The sequence below is a fragment of the Hirsutella rhossiliensis genome, assembly GCF_020360975.1.
Source record: "Hirsutella rhossiliensis strain HR02 chromosome Unknown scaffold00005, whole genome shotgun sequence".
NCBI lineage: Eukaryota > Fungi > Ascomycota > Sordariomycetes > Hypocreales > Ophiocordycipitaceae > Hirsutella > Hirsutella rhossiliensis.
The window spans coordinates 3,026,048-3,053,933 of NW_025408671.1; the positions used below are offsets into that span (position 1 = coordinate 3,026,048).

Sequence of the window (27,886 nt, forward strand, 5' to 3'; positions counted from 1 at the left end):
AAGCGGATAAAAATAAAAATAAGGGTGGAGGACGGGGCCAGGGTGATGCATCGAGTTTCTTGACCATGTGGTAATTTTTAGTGAGACACTTTTTGGCGGGCGGCGATGGCTTCATGTGGGTTTCGACCCTGTCCCGTCGACAGCGACGGAGGAGGTCGCACGTGAGAGATCCACCGCCCGCCCGAAAAAAATACATGTCGTAAAAAACCTCGGTCGCTTTCTTGGACGATCCAAGGGACGCAATCACGGCACCATGGCGCCCGAACAACGCCTCCGCGTGATCGCCCTGGTCTCGGGCGGCAAGGACAGCTTCTACAGCCTGCTGCACTGCATGCGCCTCGGGCACGGCGTCGTCGCCCTGGCCAACCTCTACCCGACGACAGGCGACGAGGACCTGAATAGCTTCATGTACCAGACCGTCGGCCACGAGGTGGTGCCCCTGTACGCCACCGCCACGGGCATCCCGCTGTATCGCCAGCCCATCCTGGGCCGTGCCGCGTGCCACGCGCGCGACTACCAGCACCCTGGCCGGCAGCACGAGGCCGACGACGATGAGACAGAGTCCATGGTGCCCCTGCTCCGCGCCGTCATGGCTCGCCACCCAGAGGCCAACGCCCTGTGCTCGGGCGCCATCCTCTCCACCTACCAGCGCACCCGCGTCGAGTCCGTCGCCCTGCGCCTCGGCCTCGTCCCGCTGGCCTACCTGTGGAAGTACCCCGTGCTGCCGCCGCCCGCCGACGACGTCCAGCTGCTACGTGACATGGCCGCCGCCGGGCTCGAGGCCCGCATCGTCAAGGTGGCCAGCGCCGGGCTTGACGAGTCGCGCCTGTGGGAGCCGGTCACGACTCCCGCCGGCGCCCTTGCCGTCCAGCGCGCTGTGCAGAGGTTTGGCGGTGCCGCACAAGGCGCCGCTCTGGGCGAGGGGGGCGAGTTTGAGACCATTGTTCTCGACGGCCCGCCCGAGCTGTTCAAGATGCGCATTGCCGTGCCCGACGACGGCAGGACCATCGTGGCGGAGGGAGGCGGCGCTTCGTGGATGATGCTGCGCGGTGCGTACCTTGAGGAGAAGCTTGTCCAGCCGCCGCATCGAGAGTTGCCCGTCCGGACGCCGGCTCTGCTCGACGCCGGCTTCGAAGTCGTTCTGCGGGCGATTCCATGTGACCGTCGCGTGGTTCCGGAGCCGAGCGGCGCAGCCAAGTCTTTCCTCCTCGGCAGCTCTGTTCCCCCGCTCCAAGGGGGCCGCGGGTTTCTGCAGTGGTCCATCATGGCCGATGCAAGCTTCGCCGGGGGCTCCATCGAGGAGGAGACGATCCACGTCGTCGACAAGATCAGAAGTGCACTCTCCTCCGTGGCTCGGAACCCTGCCCAAATCACGAGCACCATCATCGTACTGGCGGACATGTCCGACTTCTCCAAGGTCAACGACGAATACAAGAAACTCTTCACCGAGCCAAACCCGCCGTCGCGAGTCACCATCTCCTGCGGCCGTCTCTTGCCGGCCGGGCGCAGGATCGTGATACACGTCGCGATGCCGGACGCGGTGCTGGGGCGAGGCGAGAGAAACGGGCTTCACGTCCAGGCACGCTCCTTCTGGGCCCCTGCCAACATCGGCCCCTACAGCCAGGCCATCGACGTGCCGGCAGCGACGGGGCTCAGGGCCGTCTACGTGGCCGGGCAGATCCCCCTCGTGCCTGCGTCCATGCGCTTGCCGCCTGCGGGGGAGAGGGCCTTGCACGAGCAGCTTGTGCTCTCGCTGCAGCACCTGTGGAGGATCGGCGTCGAGATGAAGGTCCAGTGCTGGACCAGCGCCGTCGCCTACTTTGCCAAGTCGTCTTCAGCCGACGCCATGGTGCATCAGGTCAAGCTCGCCTCTGAAGCCTGGAGCCTGCTCCACGTGCCCCCAGAGGACGACGACGACGACGACGACGACGACAGTGGCCCTGATCTGTGGGATCTCAAGTACAACCATGCATACAAGTCACGGGGATACGGTGACACGCAGAGCGCCAACACGGCCCTGCCCGACTGCACCATCTTTACGCTCCGGCAGCAAAAGGAACCCGAGACTTGCGTCCCGCCCATGTTTGCGGTCGAGGTTGAGAGCCTGCCGCGGGAGTCGGACGTCGAGTGGCACGCCCACATGGGGCTTGGACACATCGACACGGCTTGTGCAGAGATGATGTGTCTGCCTGGAGACGGGGACAGCAGAGGCTGGGGCAGCTGGCACACGATTGTCCGCAGTGGCGATGCCATCCTCGTGCACACCGTCGTGGCCTGCGGACTCGCCGAGAGCGACCCCCGGAACCTCGAGGAGCAAACGCTGGCCAGCGTTTACAGAGCATCGCTCCGGGGCGTCGGACTCGATGCAAAGCTGTCGTGCCCCGACGACGCCCCGTACCTCGCCTACGTGGACGCGGCTTGCCTCCCGGGGGGCTTGTGGCAGGACACAGGCACACGGAAGGGCAATGAGCTGACGTTTGAACCGATCCCGTGCCACTCTATTTGGTCGCCGCAGGCCGAGAGGCTCGGGTGCGTAGCCTTGTATCGGGCGACGATGGTTGCCTCGCCGTAGTGGCATGTGCCCAAGATGCGGAACTTGCCGGACCGCGCGTCATGGACGTTTTTTTTTTTACTTTTTAAAAAAGGAAATCTCGCCTGGCCCGTTTCACCGACTTTCGAATGTTGGTCACGGCGGCAGGCCCTGGATACTTCCTTCTTTCTGGTTGGATCTCCCGCTCGAGGTGCGGCTGATGTAGGACGTGACTTTTTCCCACTGCAGTCGCCCGCGGCAGGCAACGAATGAGCCCGTCGAAAAGCAACCCACGGGTTCGCGATCCAGGGAAGCTTCCCGAGATTTGACCAATAGCAATCACGTCGACAGGCAGCCGCCCGCTCGCCCAACCTTGCACGGCAGAATCGACCCAAGCTTGCTTCAGCAGGGCTGAGGACGACGAATGAAGTGAGCGAGCCTCCCTGGCCGGTGACCATGGGCGACAACGACGCAGCACAGGGCGGCTCGGGTGGGTCTCCGAACAGGGCCGTCTCGTTCAACCGGCGGAGGCGGTCGACGAACGAGCGCATCGATGAGATACTCGAGGTAAGCAGCGTCAAACGACCTCGCGTCACCCCAGCTTCCACTGCTGACGGTGCGAGCCAAGGACGCACGCGGCCGAGCCGAGCCCATGGGGTCCGCGGAATTGGCGCGAGCCCAGCACCACCCGCAGTCGGGCGACGACGCCAGCGACAATGAGAGGACCGGCATCGTGTCACATGGGTCGGGCCAGAGCTACCTGGCCATGCAGGCGAGCACCCGGTCGCACATATCGATATACCAGCGGCGGGGCGCGGCCGACGACCTGCCGTCGCCCATTGAGTCGGGTTCCGGGACCGGCCTTGGCGGCGACGCGGCGGACGGCGACGGGGCCGGGGACAGGCTGTGGTGGAGGAGGGCTCTGGGCAACTTTCAGTCCATTGAGCTCGACAACAAAGGCAGCGTGGCTAGAGACCACCTGTCTCTCGGTAAGAGACAGGCCGAGTGACGCGCCCTCTTCCCCCCCCACATGCTGGCGTCGCGCTGACGTCTATCTGGGGCACGTCGTCGCAGAACGAACCTTTCTCGCTTGGCTGCGGACGTCTTTGGCCTTTGCGTCCATCGGCATCGCCGTGACGCAGCTCTTCCGGCTCAACACGTCGCTCTCGGACGGCCACGACGATGGCGTCAACAAGGCGACGCTGCGGCGCATGGGCAAGCCGCTTGGGGCGACGTTTCTGGCCCTCAGCATTCTGACGCTGCTGTTGGGCTTCCGGCGCTACTTTCGCGGGCAGGAGTGGGTGGTACGCGGCAAGTTCCCCGCGAGCAGGGGCACCATTGTGGTGCTGGCCGCCGTCGCGCTGGCGATTATGCTCGTGTCGCTGGTTGTGGTCATTGTCATTCATCCGGCCGAGGCGCCGGACGAGGTGAGGCTGGATCTGTAGGGTAGGGGGTGAGGAGGCTGCCAGGCATAGGGGTCAAGTTGTGTACGACTACCTCGTAATGTTTAATACCATCATCCTTATCCATGACCCATGGGCATCCTTGGTTCGAGCGGAACGTTATTTACTTGGCAAGCCGCAGAAGTTGCGCGCCATTTTGTCCTTAATGCTATGGGCGTTGGGACTTGGTGATGGTGTTGTTGCAGTCCAGTTACTCATGGTGGGGCTGTACATGGCACTGAAAGTGTAAACCATCACACTCAACTTCACCTCTTCTTCCACCTCTTTCAGCCAAACAGCGCAACGTCACCACCCATTGCCATAGCGCATGCAGGCCATGCCCAGATGAACAGCCCCCACGTGAGCAGTGACAAGATGAAAGAGGACAAGAAGCCCCCCAAGACGACGATGCCCCCCACGAAAGACGCCATCGACATCCCGTCCTTTGCAAGCACCCAGCTCGCCCTCCTCTCGCACGAGCTTCAGGCCGAAGTCGCCGAGACGAGCACCCTCATCGGGTCCCATGCGCCAACCACTCTGCAGCGCGCTGGCCTCGCCCTCACCAACCTGGTCGTCTGCTCGCGGCGCACGGGGCTCGGCGGCAAGACGGTCCTCGAGCTGGGCCCCGACGCCGCCACCGCCGCGGGCGACGGTAACCTGCCCGAGCACGGCGTCCGCGCGGGCGACATTGTCCTCATCGCCGAGCAGCCTGCCGGTAGCGCCAAGAAGCGCGAGGCCAAGGAGCTCGAGCGTGGCGGGGCCAGGGGCGTCGTCGTCAGGGTGCAGAGGGCGGCTGTGGGCGTGGCCCTGGATGAGGGCAAGGATGAGGACGGAGGGGGGTTTTCGGGGAGGGTGTGGATGGTCAAGTTGGCTGACGAGGTGACGTATCGACGGTATGTGAAGTCGAGCCCATTCTCCCCTCTCCCCTGAGGCGAGGAAACGACTGACAGCAGCGGGGGACATAGCATGAACCAGACAATGGAGCGACTGCAGAAGATGGGCGAGTCCGAGTACTCGAGCTTCATCAGAGTCCTCTTTGGCCTCTCCAGCCCGTCGCCGCTGCCTCCAGAGTTGAGCAAGGATGAGGACTTTGGCAACGTGGCATGGATGGACCCTACGCTCAACGACTCGCAAAAGGACGCCATCCGCTTCGCTCTCGCTTCACGTGAGATAGCTCTCATCCATGGACCGCCGGGAGTACGTTGCATGAAAGACGACAAGAGAGGGCCGTGCTCCGATGGAGCATCCGCGCTGACCGCGGCTTTTTTAGACGGGGAAAACCCACACTCTGATAGAGTTGATCCTGCAGCTGGTCAAGCGCGGGCAGAGGATCCTGGTCTGCGGCCCGTCCAACATCTCTGTCGACAATATTGTCGAGCGCCTCGCGCCGCACGGCGTGCCCATAATTCGCCTCGGACATCCCGCCCGCCTCCTGCCCTCTGTCGTGAACCACTCCCTGGACGTGCTCACGCAGTCATCTGAGGCGGGGGCCATCGTCCGGGACGTGCGATCCGAGATGGACTCGAAGCAGGCTTCGATCAAGAAGACCAAGAGCGGCAGGGAGAGGCGGCAAATCTACGCAGATCTCAAGGCACTGAGGAAGGAGTACCGCGAGAGGGAAAGGAAATGCGTCGACACCCTCGTCGGCGGCAGCAAAGTCATTCTCGCCACGCTGCACGGCGCCGGCGGGTTCCAGCTCCGGAACCAGCAGTTTGACGTCGTCATCATTGACGAGGCCAGCCAGGCCCTCGAGGCCCAGTGCTGGGTGCCGCTGCTGGCCGCCAAAAAGGCCGTTTGCGCCGGCGACCACCTGCAGCTGCCGCCGACTATCAAATCGACGAGCTCTTCCTCCAAGGCGAAGCCGGGTGTTCAGGGCGGCGCCAAAGCCATCCGAGGCATGAGCCTTGAGACGACTTTGTTTGATCGCCTGCTGGCCCTCCATGGGTCGTCCATCAAGCGTATGCTGACGACGCAGTATCGCATGCACGACAAGATCATGAGGTTCCCCTCCGACGAGCTGTACGACTCAAAGCTCATGGCGGCGGACGCCGTCAAGGCACGCTTGCTCAAGGATCTCGACTACGACGTCGAGGATAACGAAGACACCAACGAGCCCCTCATCTTCATCGACACGCAGGGCGGAGACTTTCCGGAGAAAAACGAGGACGACGACAAGAACGGCGCCACCAAGACGGGAAAGGCCAGCCTGCACGGCGAGAGCAAAAGCAACGATATGGAGGCAGCCTTGGTCCGGCAGCACGTGAAGCAGCTTGTCGAGGCAGGGGTTCGTGCCGATGACATTGCCGTGGTGACGCCGTACAATGCACAGGTATGGTTCTTAGGGAGACTCCAAACGACGTGTGGGGGGTCTGCTGACGTTTGTTATCCCTTTGTTTCCGGGACGGGCAGTTGGCCTTGTTGGCACCGCTCAAAGAACAGTTCCCGGGCATCGAGCTGGGGAGCGTCGACGGCTTCCAGGGCCGGGAGAAGGAGGCCGTCATTGTCAGCCTGGTGAGGAGCAACGACGAGGGCGAAATTGGCTTCCTGGGGGAGAAGAGGCGGTTGAACGGTGAGTGCCGCCCGATTTGATACGCTCATCCGGCGTTTGCTACTTGCTACGCGCCCTGCACACTCCTTTTCTCAATTTACCGCCTTCTCTTTTCGCCCCTGGGCTAACTCGGCGCAGTTGCCATGACGCGCCCGAAGCGATCGTTGACGGTGATTGGCGACTCGGAGACAGTCAAAAGGTGAGCCAGCCTGCCCCCCCAAAAAGAGTCCTTGGTAACATACGCTGACGCCGTCCGTTTGCACCTCGATACGCAGAGGAAGCAAGTTTTTGAAGAAATGGATGGAGTTTCTGGAAGAAAATGCGGATCTGCGCTATCCCGACCTGGCGAGCGTCAACTGAACAGGATAGTCAGACGGCGAGCTGCGGTCTGCAGCAGCCGTCAGCCGCGAAACCGAGTCTCAAGAATCAAAGATCAAGCGGTGGCAGCAAACAAAGGAGGAGGGGCAAGGTTCCTTACCAGAATTGAACGCTGTAGCCGTTGCTCAGTGCGTCTGCGCACGCCAGGCAACCTTGCTTCCCCGCGCCGCGCATCGAATGAGAGCGAGGGGATGCGATGTGACTTCAGCCCGGTGCAGGGGTCACTGATATGTCAGCTCTAACCGCTCTGCTCCAGCCTGCCTTTGTGTTTGCGAGTCGGACGGACTTGTTTCGCTTCAAAGCCTCGCAAACGAGTCGAGACAGCTCACGATACACGGCCATGGCGTCTTCGGCGACACTCGTAGCCCCCGCCGCGGACGACGACGAGATCCTCGACCACGATCCCGGGTCCCGCCGGAGATTGGCTTCCTCGAGCCAGTTCGACTCTGCACCCCCGGCAGATATATCAAAACGCGGCGCGCCGGCAAACCTAGACCCCATCACAAGATACCTCGTCCGCGTCGTCCAAGACGTCCGCCACGATGTCGACGTGGTCTTGCACTGCCTCCGAGACGAAAGGCTGGAGCTCGATCGCCGGACTGCGCATGTGACCACCTCGGCGCTGCTCAAGAGCCGGACCCAGGGCGCCTGGGTGCAGGAGATTCTCGCGCAGGGCCCAACAAGCTTTACGCGCCTGGCCGCCGTCCCGGACACACTGTCGTCCTTTATGGAAAGCGTCGATCGTGCCGTGTATGAGCTTCTCGTCCGGAGAAAGCGCAGCTGGGTCGACATCTCCCTCTTCCCGCGCCAGCCCAGCGTCGAGCAATGGCGTAGCCAAGATCGGCTGGAGGGGGCCTTGCAGCACCTCAAAGGGACCCTGAAAGCAGCCATGCCCACGGCCATGACCTTTGGGAGCATGGTCAAGGCCGGCGCTGATCTGGAGAAGAAGTCCATGAGCCTCGACTCGAGGTATATATCTCTCGGCAATTCATGTCACTGGGGGCGGCTGACTGGATGCGCTGACTTGTTGCTGCCAGCTTGATGAATGAACACGGCCAGGCACATCGTGGTCCTACAACGGAGTCTCCGCCAGGTTTTGACCGGAGGATCAGGCATCTTGCGACTCGCGCCTGTCGCCTCACACTACGCCAGGACGTTCCGGGAGCCTACGCGAACCGGCACAAGCACTACAACTCTTGCCGGATGGAGGACTCGGCAACCTGGCTCGTCGAGAACCCTCGGTTCACGTCTTGGCTTAACGACCCGTTATACGACGTATTCTGGTGCCATGGACGTCAAGGCGTCGGCAAGAGCGTGCTTGCGTGAGTCCTCGGCCCCTCTGATCCATTCAAGCTCGCGCAGAGGCTGACGCCAGACCAGATCGGCTGTGGTCGATTTCCTCCAACGAATGCAGACGAAGCACGCCTACTTCTATCTTGGCCAGGGTAAAGTACAGACAGCGTCAGGCCTGACACTCGCCCTGCTCGAGCAGTTGTGCGCTGCCGTTGACTTCTTCCCGCCCTCTTTGGAGCCCAGTCTTGCTAAGCTGCCGTTCCCGGCGCCTAATTCGGAGACGAGCGATGCTGAGAGTGTTACCTCGACTAGAACGCGGCCACGCTCTGTCCACAAGCGGCTAAGCATCCGCCAGGGAAAGCCGCTTGGTCCCGAGGAACAGACCGTCGTGCCGCCGTCCATGTCGCCACAGTCAGTCTGGGGCACGCCCGTGGCCGTCACGTCGAGCGCCACAGCGTGTCTCAACGTAATGAATGGAGCACAGCTCCTGATTCCGGGCCAGAAACGAGCGCATACTGTAGGCGTTGGTGAGCTGTATAGTGAGCCCGTCGTTCGTGAGAGGATGCCACGTCCAGCGAGGCGGGCCTCTCCGGCACCAAGCATCGTCTTAGTGGCGTCGCGGCCTTCGGTTGAGTCGCCCGTCCACGACTCTGAGATCCTATCTGCTGACTTGTCCGGGCAAACGACGACAAACGATCCTCCCGCGGACCACACGGCGGAAGAGGCACAGGCTAACGTCGGCCAGCACACCGACGCCGGGCTCAAGTCTAAGAACATGTCCAACTCGACTGATCCAGTACCTGCCCTGCACATACTACTCGATGCCTTGCGTGCCACACGTCGAGAGTTCCACGGTGAGATATTCCTCGTCTTGGACGCGTGGGATGAAGACAACATGATGGACCGGGCGGCGTTTAAAGACGTCTTGCGCGCCTTGCGGAGGGCGAGATGCAAGATATTCCTCACCAGCCGCGCCAGGCCTGATGTCCCACAAGATGGCGGAGTCGTGCAGATGGACATGTCTGAGGGCTTGGCCGAGCCGCGTCGCGTGGCCGACGTGGAAGCGTATGTGGAAAGACTGCTTCGGAACGAGCAGCAACGCCAGGGGCTCAGTCTATCGCCCGAGTTGGTTGCCGACTGCGTCCACGATATAGCGAAGCTCTCCGAAGGCGTGTAAGTTCCCCTCGCGCCCACCCTGGCCGAGACTGTGGGAAGTTGACGCTGTGTAACAGGTTCACGTCGGCCAATATCTGCACGCTTCTCCTGCTGCGCCGGCAGCAGCAAGGACAGCCTGCCACGAAGCTGGGCCAGCGTGCTCTAAGAGAATCGCTGGCAGGACTTCCTCGGTCGCGGCGGAAACTGGCCAAGCGTGCGCTGTCGCAGCTGAAGCTCGATTCGTCTCCGCTTGCCTCGGCATCGTTTTCGCTGATGATGTGGCTACAGCTGTCTGAGCGGGTACACGCTCTCTCGACAGACTACGGTGACGCGTTTCGGTCGGTGCTGAATGAAATTCCATGGGCATCGAGCCAGGACATCTCGTACAGCAAAGTCGTCCACATGAGCAAGCCTTTTGTCACCGTCGACCCCGGCAATGGCCTGATTCACCTGGCTTCGTCGGCCATAGCGGCAGTGGTCGAGCGACAAGTCGTCGAGTTCCCGGAGGTACAGGTTGCCGTTGCCCGAGCCTACATCGACTACATGGACGATCCAAGTTTCAGCAACGGCCTTTGCGCGACAGAAGAGGATCTCGTCGCGCTGCTTCGGGAACACGAGTTTCTTGCGAGCGCGGCGCACTGGGCCAGCTATTGTAGGAAGGTCCTCGAGAGCTCCTCCTCGGAGGTAGACGCCGTCAACCAACGCGTCATCCAGTTTCTCGACACGCAAAACTGTCGGCTGGCACTGCAGGTCTTCTTGTACACGCACCAAGATCTTCTCGACCCGGCCTTGAGAGATTCCTGGGACGACTTTGCCACCTGGGTTGCTACTCTGCCCAGGCTGCACATTGCATCGCGCCTCGGACTGGCCCAGGCTCTCGAGGTGATGCTCGAGAGCGGCGCTCACGACGTGATGCAGCAGGACTCGCGCGGCTCGACGGCATTGCACGAAGCCGCCAAAGCGGGCTCTGCCGACGTGGTCCATGTGCTTTTGGGAGCCAACGCTGAGATGGCGCACGTCTCGAACCACTCGGGCAGGAAGCCGCTTTTCTACGCGTGGGAATTTGGGCATTCCGATGCGTTTGTGCCTTTGTTCGAGGCGCAGAGCACTGCCAGTTGGTTCGACGATGAGCCCAGCCTCAAGGGCGTTGACCTCAACGCCGTCATTGACAGGTACTGCTCCATCAAGACGGCTGCCCTCGCCGACGCGGGCCCGGTCCCGGACGCCAGGGGAGTTGCCCTGCTGCTTGCGATCCAGAACAACCAGCCCAACGTCGCCGACCTACTGATCAGGGCCGGGGCCGACGTCAACGTCGTCTTCAACGGCACCTCGCCGCTCTACGCCGCCGTCGAAAGCAAGCAGGCCAGCTTGGCCGCGGACCTGGTATACGCCGGCGCCGACCCGTCGGCCAAGATGTACGACGGCGAGGGCGACGAGAGAGAGCCCATGCTGCATCTCGTCATCAGAACCTACCGGCCCCGCAGCCTGACGCGCTCGCCGGCGAGCTCCATCCTGCAGTCGAACCACCTGGACATCAACTGCGTCGACTCTGCCGACAGGACGGCCCTCTTTGTCGCCCTCGAGCGGGACGACGAGCAGGAAGCGTCCGAGGCGGCCAGGCTCTTGATGAGGCACGGCCTCGACGTCGACAAGCGGGATGACTTTGGCCGGCATGCCCTGCACATGGCCGCGCGGAGGGGCTTCAGCCACGTCATCTCCGACCTCCTCTTCCGCAGCCGGCTTACCGAGGCGCCCAAGGACCAGGAAGGCCATACGCCGGCCTGCTATGCGGCTCAGAGTGGCCACCACCACGTGGCGGCCATGCTTGCGGCAGCACAAGGAGAGTAGGGACGTCTGGGGCAACAAGGGTATATATGATAGGGACAGTCCCCGAGGCTCGTCGGTTTGGAGGGTTTTGTACTGTAGATTGCCGTGCACTATGAAGCCAATGAAGAGTTTTTTTTCCCTTCTCAGCACGCTCCCGTCCTCGCCATTATATTCCTCCGCGCCACCTGCTCAGAAGTCGACCGCATTCCGGGCCCGTGCCGTACTCACCAGCCAAACGGCTGTCTCAGCGGCAACGGTCAGGCGCGGAGCCACGGGTAGACCTCGTTGCCGTCCTTGTTGCACGCAAACTGCTCAAACTTCCTCAGCTGCACATATAGCGGGCCCTCGCCATCCGAGCCGGCGGGGTCCGAAAGCCTCCTGAGCATCTGCTCGATGAAGTCCCTCTTGGAGATGTACTCGTCCCCCTTCCCGTTGAACTTGACGCCTGGGAACTGCAGACGGTGACAGGACAGCATCAGGGACGACAGGCCGGCCACCATGGCGGTCGCCACCGAGCTGCCCGAAATGCTCTCGCTGGACTCGAGGTACGGCACGGCACCGGCCGAAATGTCCATGCCGTGGATCTTGTAGTTGTACTCGCCCACGTGGCGGTTCGCAAAGTTGCCGTACTCGTTGCATGCCACAATCACCTTTGTCCCGTCGCACTCGGCCGGCCACGACTTCCTCACGTTCCAGCCCTCGTCGTGGTGGCTGCAGAAGAGGACGATGCCGTTTTGGTTGGCCCTGTCGACGGCCATCCTGAGCTCCTTGGTGTATTCCTCGTTGGAGCCGTTCTCCGGGATGGCGAAGCTCATGGATATGATGTCGACCTTTCTGCTGTTCGCCCAGTCTATGGCCTGGGCAGGTCAGCACAGTGATCGAGGTTGCAGGCTGCAGGCCACGTACCTCGGCAACGTTGTCTGGCAAGATGCCCTCCCTGCCCTCAACAATCTTGGCCACGTAGAGGTCGCAGTACGGGTCGATGGCGCACATCAGGTTGGCCATTTGGGTGCCGTGCGGGTCCGATGCAAACAGCCACGAGCCCAGCCGGCTCGCGTCGTCGACAAACGACTGCCCATCCTTGATGCGCGGCCATAGACCTTCGTGGTTCTGGCTTGTCCGGAAAGGCGGGATGTTCAAGATGCCGTTGTCAATGATCGCCACACGCGTCGGCCGGACCGGCGTGTTCGTCTGGAGGCAGCTCAACACCTTGTTGCGGTAGTTGTTGATGTATCTGAGCAAGTCTGGGACGGCCCTCTCGGCACTGCGTACATGTCAGGTCTCCAGTCTTGCCGCGTCGGATTTGGCATTTACTAACATTTCTGAGAGATCCTTTCCGTCGTTTGGCGGCAACGAGTTCCACGACTGGGCGACAATGGTGGATTTGAAGCCCTTTCTTTCGGCCCTGAGTGCCCGGAGTGCTTCTGAGATTCGAGCCTTGAGGCTGCTGCTGCGCTCCGACGTCATGAGGTCCTACCGACGCCTGTCAGAGCCTTGGCCTTGCGTGGTTTCACGGCACCTACCTGGATTAAATGTATCCGAACCAGCTTGAGCTGCAGTACAGATGTCAGAAAGAGCGTGCCGGGGCCGGAGGGGCGCTGAAGACGTGGCTAGCATACGTTTGTCAACGACTTGATACCATTTTCGCCCAGCCAATGATCCACCACTGCCATCTTCCCACTCGAGTACAAGTGAAGCTCGGTTAGGCGCTGCTTTGTCGCGAGACTGAAGCAGGAAATTGCCATGTCAAGGTGTCGCCAGTCCAAGACAGAGACCTCAAACTCACCGACGACCTTGGCGATCTCTACCTCGTCGTGCGGATCATGCATGCGGTCCAGAACCCGGAGCTTCATGATCTTGCGAACACGCCTATCCCGCAGCCAGTTCAAGGCCCGGAACACCTCGTCGTGGACATGCAGATGCCATTCGGGGCCCTTGTCCCATGCGTCCGGGCCCAGCGGCGGGAAGTCGGCATACCGAAGCACCTCTTCGAACTTGAGATGTCGCTCACTCCCTCGGCCCTTGACGGCCACCAGGGAATGCAAAAACTCGTCAACCGAGTACAGTCTCGACGCAAAGCGTGAGAGATCGAAGCAAATCTGGCCGGCGGGTTCTTGACCTCGTGGTCAGCTCAACTCACACAACAGCAGCAGAGAGGCGGCATTCGAGCACACAAGGAACACGGGCTTCGTGACTCACCGTCCGACTCACGGAATATCCTGGCAATTGTCTTCATATCCTTGGCCTGTTGTATGGTGGCGTGAACTAGGAGTTTGCGGATTTCGGCCCTGGCGTCCAACTTTGGGCTGCCTTCCGGCCCTGCGTCGTCGGCCTGCGCCATTGGCTCGTGAGCCTTTTCCACCCTTTGGGCTCCTGGCCGAGTCACGGCTGAGTTGCTTGTCGTTTTTGCACCAATCGGTTGCCCCCGCATATTCCAACTTGGTTGACTGTTGGGCGGCGGAACCCTGGGCTCGTACGTTCCTTGTTGGCCAACGACAAAGTTGTGATGCCAGAGTGCATACACAGCCTTGTCGGGGACGTCCTGAACCGGGATGGCCTTGGTCACCCATGCAGGGTCTTGACGCAGAAAGTGCCTCACAAACTCGATCTGCTGGTACTGCACAGCGACATGGAGCATGCACCTTTGTTGTTCCTCTTTACTGATCTCGCTCCAGCGCGCCTGTATAGGGGGGAGCTCCCATGCGTCCAGGTGACCGCGCTTGACCATGTCGCTCATGATGTCAAAATCGAGAACTCGCACAACCTGCGGCGCAATGCTCTGCACGAAGTGAGAGCCCTTGGTGAGGGTGAGCGCGGCGCAGAAGACGTTTTTGGCCGTCTGGTCATGTCTGAGGAGACGCGCCACTGCTCGCTGGATGGGATCCAACCGCCACACGTCCACGAGATTGTGCTTCATGATGAGCCCGACAACGTCACCGTCGACTTGATCCTCGGCGCCAATGGTGAAGATCTCGACGAGCTGTGCTCTCCCCAGCTCTCTCGCCTTGAGCGTGTCAGAACCAAGAGTTCTTGCATGGGGAACCGTTCCTCCGCCGGCATTTACCAATCCCCACCCCAACACGTGTAAGATGGCGTCCTTTGTCTTCATGTCTCGTCTGTATTGCAGAATTACCTTGACAACGCGCAGGGACTGATTATCGCGACATGTGGGATGCTCCGGCGTGTTACCAATGCCATCCTCTGAGAAGCGACCGAAGTCGCCTTCGGCTGTGCCAAACGCCAGAAAAGTCTGTCGTACGGCGTGCTCGAGGATGTTCTCGTCAGCGAGGCGATCCGCGGCGCCATCGAGGTCATCGAACCCGAGAAGCATCTCGAGCACGTCCAGCTGCTTCTTGTCCCCGATTTCCCGGTAATTGTTGACGGCGTGCTCCAGCGCCGTGAAGTTGAAATGCTTCTTGTTCATGACATTGACCAGATATCGCCGAGGGTCAGACCCCCTTTTCAGGAGCTTCAAGCTCGGCTTGGATAGCTTCGTGTCGTTGCTGACAAAGTTGAGACACTCGTCCATCATGAACTTGACAAGATCGTGGGCGCCCTCTGCCATGGCAATGTGGAACGCCGGCAAGTCCCTCTTGGCTTTTCCCAATCTATGACTGTTTGGATTTTTGCAAGGTTGAGCAAGAAACGTCAGGGGTAGGTCATCAAATGCCAGCATCGGGTTTGCCCTGATGAGCGCTTTGCTCAGAGCACGGTACGCATCGCACGACGTAATAGACGGGCAGCTCGACGGTCCGGGACAGCAGGGAACTTGGAGGCGATCGAGCGGCACAGGACTGCCCACGAGTCGAGGCTGATGCGAAACATGGATGCTCAGGTCGTCCCCATCGTCGCTGCCGTCGTCCTCACAGCTGTCGTCTTCCGACATGGCACGGACAGCATGGACCAGCATGTACCAAGAAACGCAGACGTCAAGTTCCGGGGGACCTCGGTGCATGAGCTCGTCAATCTGCAGCGCGAGAGCATGGTCCCATGAGAAGCCCTGCTGCTCTTCTTCGCCATCAATCGGGCTGGCCGCATTCTGGTCCATCTGGGCCTGGATGTTCTTGACCAGTTCGGCCACGAGCTGCGCCACTCTTGAAGAAAAGTCGGGAATTGATTTCCTCTTCATTTCGTGGAAAAACTGGCGGGCCACGTCGCAAAGCGCTGCCTTGTTGTGGTGGTGGTGGCCGTTGGGGGGGGGGTGCCGCCCGCCATCGTAGTCCGATGGCGGCGTGGGAGGCGGAGCATTGACATTGTCCTTGGGGACCTGTGCAGTGATCATCGGAGAGAGGATGCCCTTGTCAGTGCCTCGGTGGCTGTTGGATCAGTGGTGAGAAGTCTGGTCGTGGTAGCGGCTGCCATGGCTCGAGGGGAAGCTCTCAAGCGCAGGCGAGGCGGCCACCACACCCGCCTTCAGCCTCGAGGCGGCTATTGACGCGGATGAGACGACGCCTCCGCCTCCCATGATTGCGAGAACGCGGATGGTGCAGGATCCATGGATGACAATTGGCTGCCGCATCATCCCTGACCATCTCGGCCAATGCGTGGAGAGTTTGCCCCCGGCCATGTTCTCAGCCCATCCCGGCTTTGCCTTTGCCTTGCAGGCTTGCAGGGCGTGTAACGTATGTACCTCGTCTCTGGCCAAGCTGTGAGTCGGCATCCATGGTGTCCAGGAGGTTTGCCGAGGTTGATTGAATGGCCGGGGGTTGGGCGGCAGCCATTATTTTCCGCCCCGGGTCTGGTAACGGCCCGTCCCAGGCTTGACGGGTCACAAGTTCACCAATAATCAATACTCCGTACAACACACTCACCCTCAGCTGCCGAATCCCTGCGCACACATAAGACGCACCCCGGTCTGCTCGCGCTGCGGGGTCGCCAATATGTTTGCCAGTTTGGGGGCCAGAGTGACTCCGTGTCCGGCTATAAGTGCCAGAAGCTGCCTTTGTTGCGGCGGGAGGTGCCCGACTTGACGCAGACGTACTCGCAATCGTCCTGCAATTCATCAGCCATGTCCAACCTGCACGAGGATGACGAATATGACGACTTCGACATGGACACCGAAGTCGAGCTCTTCGAGACAAAGGACGGCACGGCTCCAGCCCATGGCGGCCTCAAGTCGTTCAAGACCAAGGACGGCGGCCTCGTCTACTACGCCGACGATCCGTCCGGCTTCACCGTCAGCGTCGAGCGGCTCCTGCAGGTCGACGGCTTCGAGGACAGCAAGAAAAAGCAGCGCATGACGCTCATCGTCCTCAAGGTCGTCTTGGCCTCCAACGATGAGGACCAGAGGATCAGGCATGTGACGTTCAGTATGGAGTTCCAGGACAGAATACTCCGCAAGAAAGCCGAGCCACGTCTGCTGGCCTGGGCCCCCTTCGACTCCATGGTGCGCACCAACAAGACCAAGGTCGACGTGGAGGAGAAAGTCGCCGTCAACGCCAAGCTGGCTGGCGGCGGCGGCGGCGGCGGCGGCAGCGCAGAGGGGTCTGCGGGCTACGAGAAGAAGATCTCGTGGTCTCAGACGTACTTTGACTCGGGCCACGCATACCCCATCATGGACAAGGACACCCAGGAGCGCTGCGGCGTGCGCTGGGTCCTGGCGTCCAATCCCAAGGAGGTTGGCTGTGTGCCGCCCGGAATCACGGCCGCTATGCTGCTCTCCCGCACGTCGGACGAGCCGTATCTGGCCAAGTTCAACGTCCGCGTCACCGGCGGGACGTTCTACAACCTGGTGCGCAACATCGAAACAGTGGTAGGTGTAAAGCCCGGCTCGACTAAGCCATACAAGGTGACTCCGTCCAAGTCCCCGATCAAGCGTGGCGAGGGCGAGAGTCTGTTCAACCTGGCCAGGCTTAAGCCCCATAGTCTGGGCAAGTTGAGGGGCAAGGGAGAGCTGACGGATTTGACCTTTGTATGGGGCGACGAGCCGGTGGCAAAGGACGAGGAGACGGAAGAACAGAAGAAAGATAATGGACAGGTCGGCACGGGCTGAGTACTTGTTTGTCAAAGCAACCTTGTTGACGGCTTCTGAATGCTCATGACGATTATGAATTTATTACCTCTACGTATTGGTTCCCCCCACTAGATTGACAGTTTGTGAGTCACCCAAGGGGGTATCATCCTCTTCATCTTCGCGACGAACTCACTTTAGTATCTGGCTGCCAGATTTTTTCGTCTTTGCTTTTGTCGTTTTTCTAAGTCGACCTCGTCAATGACGAGCTTCTGCATATGCAGTTATGCACGCCTATAATGCAAATGCAAGACAGCATGATGACTCTGGAGACTGGCAGCAGCAGCAAAGATGCTAAAGTCAGGGTTCATGATACCCCAGCCAATATTGCGCATGTAAGTTTTATGTGTGCCACCACATGTTGAAGACCTCGAAACAAAAGACCTCCATCGAAAGCCTAGGTGTTGGCCAGCCATGGCTGCGTGGAAAACGGACGCTTTATTCAAGTTCAGTAATTTATCCTGAGCGGTAGAAGCGTATGCTGCTGATATTTACGTACCTACATGGGATCATTGACCAGTTGAGAAAATATCAACAACAAAGCGGAATCAACTCCCGGCAGAGTGATGCCCGGGTCTCGAAGTCAAAGACCAGCTCGTTCCGCTTTGAAAACGAACGTTACTTTTGAGAATTCAAGAGCCAAGAAACAGACAACATGGCTTGATTGGTTGAAATCAACATGTAAGGTTCAAAGGAAAACCACGAAGACCAAGTCATCAAGTCCCAAGGAGGCCGTCAATCAAAGCTGATAGTTTCTGGGTTGCCAACTACATGTATACAGCAGACTGTCCTCGACTTGTTTTGCTCGTGCATACAAGTGACGGCAAAAGAGCTTGCTCGCTCCTCGGCATGTTCCCCGAGGCCAGAGCAGGACACCAAGGCTAACCACTTGAAAAGGCCGACGAGCACACGACAGCTGGGTCGCCGGTATAGCCTTAGCCTCACTTTTACATCCGCGCAGAGAGGCTGACAAAACAATGAATGGACATGATCCTCGGGCTAACCTTGGCCCAAGACATCATCGCCCGCCCATTCGGAGACAGATCTGGCCGCCTGGCAGCCCGGAGCTCTTAGTTTGACGGGATGCGACTCTCCCCGGCTGGAAATGGTGGCGGCAGCTATTGGACAAGGTATACTCTACTTGGTAGGATGGAAGACTAACAATAACTGAGGGTATGCTCATTGGCACTGGTTCCTGTACCTGAAGGGAAGAGCCCAAGTTCCTGGATCGATGCCCGAGGTACCGTTGCACGGACTCGAATGCCGCACAGCCGAGCGCCGTGAGAGGGGTACCTGTAGCTACACAAAGGGTACCTGCTCCTCAGTCCATACTCGCTTTCGACTGTTCCTTCCGTGGGAAGAAAGATAATATTGGATTCCAGGGCAGGCGGGATATGCGTGTGTGCCTGCCGTCAGTCAATGTCTCTACTCTCCTCCGCCTCTCCCCCCCTCCCCCTCCAACTTTCTCTCCTCTCCGCGGTCTCCTCTCTTCATCGTTGATCCGCAGAACTCGGTCTTCAGCACCAAACCGCGCGCCATGGTCTCCAGCCTTTGGTTGACCCAGGGGTTTGCATGCTCACGGACCCCACCTCCTGTCGATGCCAGGCTTTACTGTACAGCACTGAAACTGCAGCTTGCAAACCATGTCCACGCATGCATGCATCCCCCTCGACGTCTCCGTCTCTCCCTCCTCCCTCGGACGCACGCCAGGATTGCACATACTGTACATTCATACAACGCAGCCCCAATTGTATGACACATTGAGGCATGCGTGCACTCTATTCGAGGCCATGCATCCAACGCGAGTCCAGACTGGCAAACAAAACACACAGACCCGAGGTCAACAGGCACCCACGACACCCCCTTGCGACGGGCTCCATGCATCGAAGTACCCACTACCGGCCTCTCAGCGGCTACGCGACGAATCCTCCGTCCATCTACCGAACAGCCTTATCCAAATCCATCCTGGACCATGTTTCATCCTCTTGTCTACCATCTGCGCGCCCCGCGTCGAGGGCCGCGTTATGGGGCACCTGAGCCATTCAGCTCCCTGGTGTTGCTCCTTGGTTGCCTGGATGCGAGCCAAGGAGGCATGCACTGACCGTGCTGGCCTGCATATAAGGTCTAGGTCTGTGCTTCTTCTTCTCCCCGCCTCTCTTCTCTCTCCGATGCTTGGCCTGTGCCTGGACCCTCCTGTTCCGAGACGTGGCGCTGCGTTGGAAGCCGTCAGCACCAGTCCATGACTGCCTGTTGCTTCACCCGCTTCCGCTCTTTCATCTCGTCATGATAAGCCCGTCGTTCGCCCTCCTTTGCGCCCAACTCCATCTCCGGACCTGACCATCTTGGCGGACCGTCGTCGTCTCAACTCCGAACGGCTCCTTTGCGACCTGTTTCGCTTGCCTTCTCCTCGTCTCACCTCCCTCTCCGGAGAAAGCACCGGATCCCCGACCGCCGCTCCGATGAGAGATAGCATGTCCTGGAAGGCAGCCACGGGTGTGGCCTCCCTAGCCGGGCCACGTACCGGTCACCGGTCGATTCGGGGCCACATTTCTGGTCCGATACCCGTCCCGGCTCCGGAGCGTACCGACGACGAGTTTCCCATGCGAGATCGCAGCGCTACTCTGGCCGCCCCGCGTCGTGGTAATGACGGCGGCGCCAACGATGCGACGCCTGACCCTCGCGAGCCCGACGGTGGCCTTCGGCAGCAACCACTCGACGCAGCTCTGGCCGACTCGTCCCGCACTGAAGCCCGGCGCTCTGACCACAAGCAGGACGACGCAACCTCCGCACCACCAAAGCATAAAGCAGTCGCCCCCAAGACGGATCCGGCCCTGGCTAGAGGAGCCATAGACGGGCCGCAGCGCAGGAGGACGACGTTCAAGTCGGCCTTGAGCAAGCTGCTTGGTCGCAACAAGAAGAGCGGCCATGCCCACATGAGTCAGCCGCCCATCAAGCCGGCTCTGGCCGAGTCCTTGACCCAACATGGCCCAAGTGTAAGTGTCCGAGCTCTCCTGGATTTCTAGCACATGACCGGCGACTGAGAGCTCATCACTTTGTGACAGGACCAAATGTACCAAGAGCGGTCTCCAAAGTCTCCTGAGCAGAAACGGTACGCATCCATGCCCATCACCGAATACGATCGCGCGTTGCGATCCCACTCCATCGGCCCAGAGGATGTCTTGGCCATCCAGAGCGCGCGCAACTCCCTCAACGCAGAAACGAGGCAGTCCGGGAAGAAGCCCGACGCCTCGGACGCGACGTTGGCGCACCCTGCCGCACCCCGCTGGACCGAGGCAAGGAGATTTACAGGTCTCACTCCGCGCCCGGCTAGTTCCCACGACCGTCGCCCTCGCTTGGCTGATTGGAGTGAGGATCCCAATGAGATCGGCCGGGCCATCACGAGCGATATCAAGGGCTTGAGGCGACGCTCGCGCAGCTTGTCTGCCTTCCCGACTACCGACGGCGCATTCCTCGGCGTGTCGAGGCGCCGGAGCGACGAGATTCGCCACTGGCGGGAGAGCTACGAACCAGCTACCGCCGACTCGCTCTCATCTCCCGCCCACCAAGTCGACGACGCAGGACCTCTGGCCGTCGATGAGCACGAGGCAACCGTTGTCGAAGAGGACCAGCCCAAGTCCCCTGCCCAGCCCTTTATCTTTGGAGACGTGAGCTCCATGAAGGAAGCGGCCGGCCTCAAGATCACCGAGGCTGCCAGCTTGGGCTCACGAGTCAGCATCCTCGAGATGCGGATGACTCGGTTGGAGCAGCTGGTCACCGAAGTGGCCAGGTCTCTGCCGGGATCTGCTCCTCCCACCGATTTCCACGCGCAAGCCGATGGCGCCGAGCACCGATCTTCTGCTGCATCTACTGGACACGGCAATCAACAGGGGACGATTCCTACCCGCCCTTCGGAAGCACCCAAAGTGACTTTTGGTGGTGATGCTCAAGCCTCTCCACGGTCAACGGTACTACTTTCGCATTCGACAAACTCAAGCGCAAGCCGCCCGCTGTCATTGGTCACAGTGCGCGGCGCATTCGGCTCATCTCTGCCACAGGATGCAAGCGGAGCCGTCGCGACGGATCACTACCTGACCCTGGTGAGTCTCTTGGAGACGGAGCGCTCCGCTCGGGAAGTGCTGGAGTCACAGGTCAGGAGACTGGGCCACCAGATCAATCTCGCGACCAAACTGGCAGGGTACGCCCGCCCTACGATAGGCGAGGTTCCTTCCGCCGACAGCTCGCTGGGTGGCACGTCGGCGTTTGATCACGACGACGAAGAGGAAGAGGGACGTTGGGCCGAAGGCAACGAAGAGCCTTCAAGCGCCATCATAGGGCTTGAGGGCAAGGCCATGGTACCTCTCGACGAGGACGAGGATGGGGACGCGGAGTCATGCGTTACCCCCAATGAAGACCACGACCACGACCTCTCGTCGAGCGACGACGAGAAAGACACTGCGTTGAGGACCGCGGCTCGAGCACTTTCCCTCTCGCGCCTCACCCTGGGCAGCAGTTTACAGCATCCGATGCATCAAGCCGCGCCGCAAGCAATCTGAATCGGTCATCTTGACCTCTAACTATGAAAGGGCCCTGTCCTTCGCGATCTTGTGGCCGCAATGCCACGCCATGGTGATCAGATATGGCTACTCGTTTAACATCGCCGCTACGATGTACTCGGGTTCCAGCAGATACGATGTGGCTGCCCAACCGCCCCAGTCAATGGGGAGGTAGTGGAGTGCCCAGTTCTTTCCGACTTCCCCGTCTTTACGAGAATTCAGCGCAACTACGGAACCTATAATGGAGCTATACGCAATGATCCAGTTCTCGAGGCGGGACAAACACTGTTTCTGCGTAAGAAAGCCCTCGATCATCTACACAGACCATATGCGCCTCACTTGGCTCACAACGACCATTGGCCACGAGGGCATTTACGCCCGTTCGGTCTCTGAGCTTCGCTTGCTATTTGGAGATGATCATGCCGGGCCCTCTGATGACGGCTCAATTTACATGTTTGCCCTGGGTTTTTCGAGTACATACATCGAAGCTACTCGGGGAGTTTGCCAAGACAATGCGCCGAATGTGGTCGCAAAGACCCAGCCTGGTGTCCTGGGCAGGAACCCCTTAAATAATCATATCCCTCACGCCGCGCCATTCCTCAAGCGGGGTTGCCAGTCCTGCGCAAGCTGTGACGCACCCGACCTTACGTCCTTGTGTTCCCGCCTGAGCTTCACCAACGTCTGGCCAAATTCGCAGCGGCCCACACGATCTCTTCTATCCCGACAGCCTGCAGCCCAGCTAAGGCACGACCTGATGCACAACGAGCTTGGCCGAGGCGTGAAGCTCTTTGCACCGGGCAACCGGCCTGTTCTCGCCGTGTCTTTGGCCCCCTCCTTGACCTGGTTCGCAGAGTGGCTCCGTGCGACACTCCGTCCTCGCCCAACCTGAATAAACGAAGAAGAAACACATGTATAATTATGTCTGGTCATGTAGACCCGTGCGATGAGCCTGGCGTGATAACTCAGATGACTTTTATGGAAGTTGTAATCCAGAGGACGGAGTCCAAGCCATCTGGGGCGAAGGGATTGGCTACTAGAATGGAACGGGTCACAGCACTCACACAAGACGACAGTCAATTTCCTTGCCTCGGCATAATGAGACGAGAGGCAGAAGATAGAGAAAGATGTAATACACTGTTGCTACATTATGACGCTTTGCTCAGCTAACAGTCGTGAGTGGTTCGAGATGCGACTGTATCCGGCCATGCAGTCCGCTGATCTTGTTGAAAACTCCGACAGGGAACACCGTGCTAGCAGCGGGGTGAGACATAATCCTATTTCCGGCCCCTGCGTCTAGCACGGCGTGTGCATAGAAATGTATACGCTTTATGGTGCACGCGCTGTAAGCGTTACTCTCCTCAAGTAGCGTGGCTGGTCTAGTTTGGCCTGGGGGCCTTGTCGTCCTTAATGCCCCAGCTGCCGACCAGGGCCATGGACTGATCATCGCCGGGGGCCAGGCGGTCATCGGCAAGGGTGTCGGCAAGGCAGCGCCAGGGGTCGCGGCCGCCCCCCCACTTGAGCAGGTTCTGCTTGAGGCGCTCACCAGCATCCCGGCTGAGGGCGGCGCCGCCGGACCCGCCGGCGCGGAAGACGACGCGCCAGACGCGCTCGGCAAGGACGCGGTCGAAGAGGTAGCTGTAGTAGGTGCTGCCGTAGCTGTGGAGGTGGCCGAAGAAGCCCTGCCAGCACGTCTCGGGGGGGTCGTGGGGCCCGTGGGCGTTGCGGCGGTGGACGTCGTGGAAGACGGCGGTGGAGTCGAAGCCGGGGCGGGCGACGTCGGGGCTGTGGTAGGCCTGGTCGAGCATGGCGAGGAGGATCTGGTGTTCCGTGTCGGAGCCCTCGAAGCGGCGCGCCAGGCGGATGCGCTCGGCGACGAGGTCGCAGGGCAGCGGGGCGTCCGTCTTCCAGTGGCGGGCAAAGAGGCCGAGGACGGCCGGGTCGGCGGCGAAGTGCTCCATGAGGGTCGAGGGCAGCTCGGCAAAGTCGGTGGCGCAGCGGGTGCCCGAGACGTTTTGGAAGCAGGTGCGCGCCAGGATGGAGTGGATGGCGTGGCCCATTTCGTGGAAGAGGGTCTCGACGGAACAGTAGGACAGCAGGGCCGGCTCGCGGGCGTTGTCGTTTTTGGGGAAGTCGCAGACGAGGGCAATGGTGGGCAGCTGCTTGAGGGTGCCGTCGCGCGTCGACGTCTCCATGCCGTCGTTGGCAGCCTGCTCGGGGGAGTCAAAGGCCGGTATGCCGTCGGCGCCGGCGCCCTGGAAGTCGGCGGCGGCCTCGGCGACCTCGGCGGCGAGGATCTCACGCGAGCAGCGGACGGTGAAGTGGGCCGGGTTGGGCGACTTTTGCGGGCGGTAGAAGAGGTCGCAGTAGAGGACGGCGAGCTGCTCGCCGGCGTCGGACACGATGTCGAGGCGCTTGACGTCCGGGTGCCACGTCTCGCCGGGGAGGGCGTCGCGCGGGACGAAGCGGACGCCGTAGAGGCGGTCGAAGAGGCGCGACAGGCCCTGCATGACGGTGCCGACGGAGAAGTAGGCGGCAAGCTGGTGGTGCTGGTGGTGGTGGTACTGCCCGGCGCCCGCATGGCCGCGGCTTCGCATGTCGGCGCGCATCTTTTCCATGTAAAAGTCGCGGTCCCAGGCCTGCAGGCGGACGTCAGGCATGGCGAGGCGCTCGCGCTTCTTGGCCGTCAGCTCGCGCAGCTCGCGCTGGACGGTGGGAGCGTTGTGGGCGCGCAGGGCGCGGAGGAACTCGCCGACGGCGGCAGGCGACTTTGCCATCATGCGGTCCTTGAGAGCCATGTGGCCGTAGCTGTCGAAGCCGGCGAGGCGGGCGAGCTCGGCGCGCAGGCGCAGCATGGTCTCGAGCAGGGCGATGGTGCGGGGCGAGGCGGTGCGCTGGGCGAGGTAGATGTCACGGCGCGTGTCCTCGTCGTAGACGCTCTGCAGGGCGGCGGTGGCCTCGGAGCCCGTGGTGGCGAGCTTGATGTCGGAGCGGACCTTGAGGGCGGCGGCGAGGCCCGGGTAGAGGCCGTAGAAGCGGTGCGAGGGCAGCGTCAGGTCGCGGCGGCGGGGCTCCATGTCGCGCACAAAGGCGGAGCCGACATCGCTGATGCGCGACGACAGGTCGACGAAGCGGTCGCGGTCGGGCTTGGGCAGGTTGACGGCCGACTTTGTGAAGTCGAGCTTGAGCAGGTCGGCGACGGCCGCCTCCTCCTCGGACCAGGCGGCGGTGACGTCGGGCAGGGACAGGGCGCGGGCGAGCTGGTCGTCGAGCCCCGTGGTGGTGTTGAGCTGGTTCATGTACTGGTAAACCATGGACCAGGCGTGGGCGGCGGCCTGCTGGAAGGCCGGGTCCGGGTGCGTCATGCGGACAAAGTCGGACAGGTCGAGGACGCGGCACAGCAAGTCGCTGAGGCGGTCGAGGTCGCGCACGAGGCCCTGGTACTCGGACGTCGTCTTGGCGGCCAGGACGCGGCGCACCAGGGCCGTGGCCTTGTCGAGGTTGCGGCGCGCAAAGACGAGGAAGCCGTCCGGGCTGGTGAGGTAGCGGTTCTTGAACAGGCCCTGGCTCTTCTTCTTGAGGCCGAAGCCCGCAAACGGCTGCCGGCCCGACGAGGGGGCGTCAAAGAGCTCGCGCAGCACCGCGTCGTCGTGCCGCGAGCTGACGCCGTGGTCAAGCAACGGCGGCGGCGCGGCGGAAGCGGCGGCGGTGGACTGGCATCGTCGCGACGGCGGCGGGAGGGACGCGGCGACGCGGCGGCGGACGCAGCGGGTGCAGACCCAGAGGCGGCGGGCACCGCTGGATATTAACATGCCGTTGGATGCGGTGGCGAGCGATGGTTGGCGGCTATTGATGGCGAGTATCCAAAGTGTTGTTATTTTTTCACGGGAGAAAAGGGGAGAGGCAAGCGTGCCGGGCGGTGACGGGGATAGCGTCGGCAATAGGGCGCTGCATCATGCAGCATACGAGCGTCGTCGGAGACGAGGGGAGAATGGGTCTTTCTTTCTTTATATTGCGTGGGGGAGTAGAGGAGAAGGAGGAGGAAGAGGGAGAGGGAGAGCTGGCGGTGGAGGAAAGAAGACTCTGGCCCGAGCCGGACCGCGTCTCCCGAACAGTGGGGTCGTCGGCGGCTTACAGGCCAAATCAGGACCGAACCGGACAGACATGGTCGATCCACAAATGCCACACAAGTGACACTGACAGGAGAAATGGCTGATAGCAATCACCACGTTGATTTTATAGGCATTGTTCCATGGCCTCCTGCTTGTTTGTTGGCATGGAGCGGAAATATAAAAAGTCGCCTCCTGCTGCTTCATACAAGGAAGGCAAGGCGTGTATAAATTCCATCTCGTTGCCAAAGTCTATAACCTCTCATACCAACGCGTTATGGAGCCCTTGGGAGAAAGATGCTCGGCGCTGTGAGAGGTACACTCAAGTCTTCAGAGCCCAGATTGACCAAGGAGCGCAAAGGGGCCGCGGCAACACCTTGGACACAACGGCAATTCATGTCCTCAGCTCCACTTACATGGACAAGGTCAACATCCCCGAGGGCCAGCACGAGATGCACAATTTCTGGTACGGTTGCATTGCGGCGGCCCAGAGTTTCTCCTACACCAGCCAGAAACAGGACACACTCGTGCGCTACATGCTCGCTGCTTAGGCCAGGGGGCAGCTGCTCGTGCATGCCGAGGGGGACTCGTCGTCTTGGTAAACCGCCGCATGCTAGCAGACACGTCTCCCGCCACCGTCGATGCGGGCGCTGGCGGAACGCACGCGGTGGACTGTGGTGATGCCAGTGAGTTGGCCACCCGGACGGAGGATGCAAGGATGCCAACTCTCTCGGCTTCAGCCGCAAGCGGTGGCGGATTGGGCTTCGGAGGCTTGAGGAACCAGCCGAGTGTGATGCTGACAGTATCTCTGGTTGTGCGGGTGTGTGCCTCGCTGAAACGAGGCGTGAAGAGGGATGGACAGCAGAGTCGGGACCGACAACTGAGGTCTGCCGAGGTCGCAAGACCTTTTGAGAACCGTCACGTGACGCGGCAAGCTACGCTCGGGGAGCAGACCCGCCCGTCTGTCCATTGACAGCCGCCTCAGCCTTTTTCCCCAGCAGGCGAACCCCGACCTCGACTTGACCACGACAGCTCGCCAATTGAACTGTGTGCGTGTGTGTGTTGAAATGGCTGCACGAGTGCTGCTGCAACGGGTACTCATTCTTCCCCCCTCCCTCTCCTCCTCGCCAAAGCGGTTGGCTGACCATCACAGCGCTCCATGGCGCCGTTGGCTACCCTCGCCGCCCTCGGGGGCATGGCTCTCGTCCCGGCCACGGTCCTGGCCGAGGCGCCCTCGGCGGCCGCAAAGGTAGGCCAAGTCTTACTTCCTCTCCCCTGCGTTGCTGACGCAGCAGCAGAGAAAACCAATCTACGACCCCCTTGACGCGCCCCTGCCGAATCCCGCTTCACAACCACCACCTTCAACCCCATCGTCATCACCAGCAGCACCGAGCGCTCCCCGAAAACTCCTGCCGTCCTTATCCCCGGAGCAGCCAGAAGAGCCCAGGCCGCCGCGGGGCCCCACGCCCACGGACCGGCTGGCCGTGCAGGTCGGCCGGGCCCGCATGTTCCTGTACGGGTGCGCCGTCGCCGCCGAGGACCGCGTCAACACCACCATGGACTCGGCCCTCGACCTCGAGCAGTCCTTCACAAACACCATCGCCTCGCTCGCGCCCCCGCGCGACAGCGGCGAGAGGCTCATGCCCGGCGCCATCTATGTCCTCGTCGCCGCCATGGCCGGCAGCATCGTCGCCCGCAATCGCAACATCATCGTCCGCGCTTCGCTGCCCCTCGCCCTCGGCTTCGCTGCCGGCTGGGCCGTCGTGCCCCTGACCATGCGCAACGTCTCCGACCTCGCCTGGAAGTATGAGCAGCGCTTCCCCACTGTCGCCGACTCCCACCTCCGCCTGCGCGAGGGCGTCGAGCGCGGCGTCAGCTTCGCAAAGGTTCATAGCCAGCTCGGCGTGCGCTACGTCGACGACAAGGTCACCAATGCCCGTGAGATCGTCGAGGGCTGGGTCAAGCAGGGCAAGTAAATAGACATTGGGGCTTTGCATGGGGGAATAGATTTTGCGTGTACCATCATTTTGGGAGTTGTTCGTCT

At 61.0% G+C, this 27,886-nt stretch overlaps 8 protein-coding genes across 8 annotated transcripts; 6 read left to right on the forward strand and 2 right to left on the reverse strand.

Annotated features, from left to right (window-relative positions):
- Positions 1-253: 253 nt before the first annotated feature.
- HRG_05639 (diphthamide synthase domain-containing protein) lies at positions 254-2,572 on the forward strand (the record flags this gene model as incomplete). The annotated part of the gene is made up of 1 exon (XM_044864110.1): positions 254-2,572. One exon carries the CDS (start codon positions 254-256, stop codon positions 2,570-2,572), a length of 2,319 nt encoding a protein of 772 aa, XP_044720642.1.
- A 414-nt stretch (positions 2,573-2,986) lies between these two features.
- On the forward strand, positions 2,987-6,880 carry HRG_05640 (AAA domain-containing protein; the record flags this gene model as incomplete). Its single annotated transcript, XM_044864111.1, has 10 exons — positions 2,987-3,097; positions 3,159-3,519; positions 3,605-3,957; positions 4,264-4,865; positions 4,938-5,169; positions 5,243-5,577; positions 5,626-6,301; positions 6,382-6,541; positions 6,659-6,719; positions 6,796-6,880. 10 exons carry the CDS (start codon positions 2,987-2,989, stop codon positions 6,878-6,880), a joined length of 2,976 nt encoding a protein of 991 aa, XP_044720643.1.
- Positions 6,881-7,238: 358 nt separating this feature from the next.
- Positions 7,239-11,194, forward strand: HRG_05641 (ankyrin repeats (3 copies) domain-containing protein; the record flags this gene model as incomplete). The annotated part of the gene is made up of 5 exons (XM_044864112.1): positions 7,239-7,867; positions 7,936-8,220; positions 8,279-8,718; positions 8,803-9,364; positions 9,424-11,194. The coding sequence occupies 5 exons, from the start codon at positions 7,239-7,241 to the stop codon at positions 11,192-11,194; spliced, it is 3,687 nt and encodes a 1,228-aa protein (XP_044720644.1).
- Positions 11,195-11,430: 236 nt separating this feature from the next.
- Positions 11,431-15,455, reverse strand: HRG_05642 (subtilase family domain-containing protein; the record flags this gene model as incomplete). Its single annotated transcript, XM_044864113.1, has 7 exons — positions 11,431-12,030; positions 12,080-12,437; positions 12,492-12,646; positions 12,697-12,726; positions 12,793-13,286; positions 13,373-14,177; positions 14,238-15,455. The coding sequence occupies 7 exons, from the start codon at positions 15,453-15,455 to the stop codon at positions 11,431-11,433; spliced, it is 3,660 nt and encodes a 1,219-aa protein (XP_044720645.1).
- A 726-nt stretch (positions 15,456-16,181) lies between these two features.
- Positions 16,182-17,165, forward strand: HRG_05643 (uncharacterized protein; the record flags this gene model as incomplete). The annotated part of the gene is made up of 1 exon (XM_044864114.1): positions 16,182-17,165. The coding sequence occupies one exon, from the start codon at positions 16,182-16,184 to the stop codon at positions 17,163-17,165; it is 984 nt and encodes a 327-aa protein (XP_044720646.1).
- A 2,477-nt stretch (positions 17,166-19,642) lies between these two features.
- HRG_05644 (uncharacterized protein) lies at positions 19,643-21,736 on the forward strand (the record flags this gene model as incomplete). The annotated part of the gene is made up of 2 exons (XM_044864115.1): positions 19,643-20,176; positions 20,246-21,736. The coding sequence occupies 2 exons, from the start codon at positions 19,643-19,645 to the stop codon at positions 21,734-21,736; spliced, it is 2,025 nt and encodes a 674-aa protein (XP_044720647.1).
- Positions 21,737-23,112: 1,376 nt separating this feature from the next.
- On the reverse strand, positions 23,113-25,545 carry HRG_05645 (peptidase family m3 domain-containing protein; the record flags this gene model as incomplete). The annotated part of the gene is made up of 1 exon (XM_044864116.1): positions 23,113-25,545. One exon carries the CDS (start codon positions 25,543-25,545, stop codon positions 23,113-23,115), a length of 2,433 nt encoding a protein of 810 aa, XP_044720648.1.
- Positions 25,546-26,909: 1,364 nt separating this feature from the next.
- Positions 26,910-27,818, forward strand: HRG_05646 (apolipoprotein O domain-containing protein; the record flags this gene model as incomplete). The annotated part of the gene is made up of 4 exons (XM_044864117.1): positions 26,910-26,936; positions 26,996-27,091; positions 27,135-27,227; positions 27,276-27,818. The coding sequence occupies 4 exons, from the start codon at positions 26,910-26,912 to the stop codon at positions 27,816-27,818; spliced, it is 759 nt and encodes a 252-aa protein (XP_044720649.1).
- Positions 27,819-27,886: the final 68 nt, after the last annotated feature.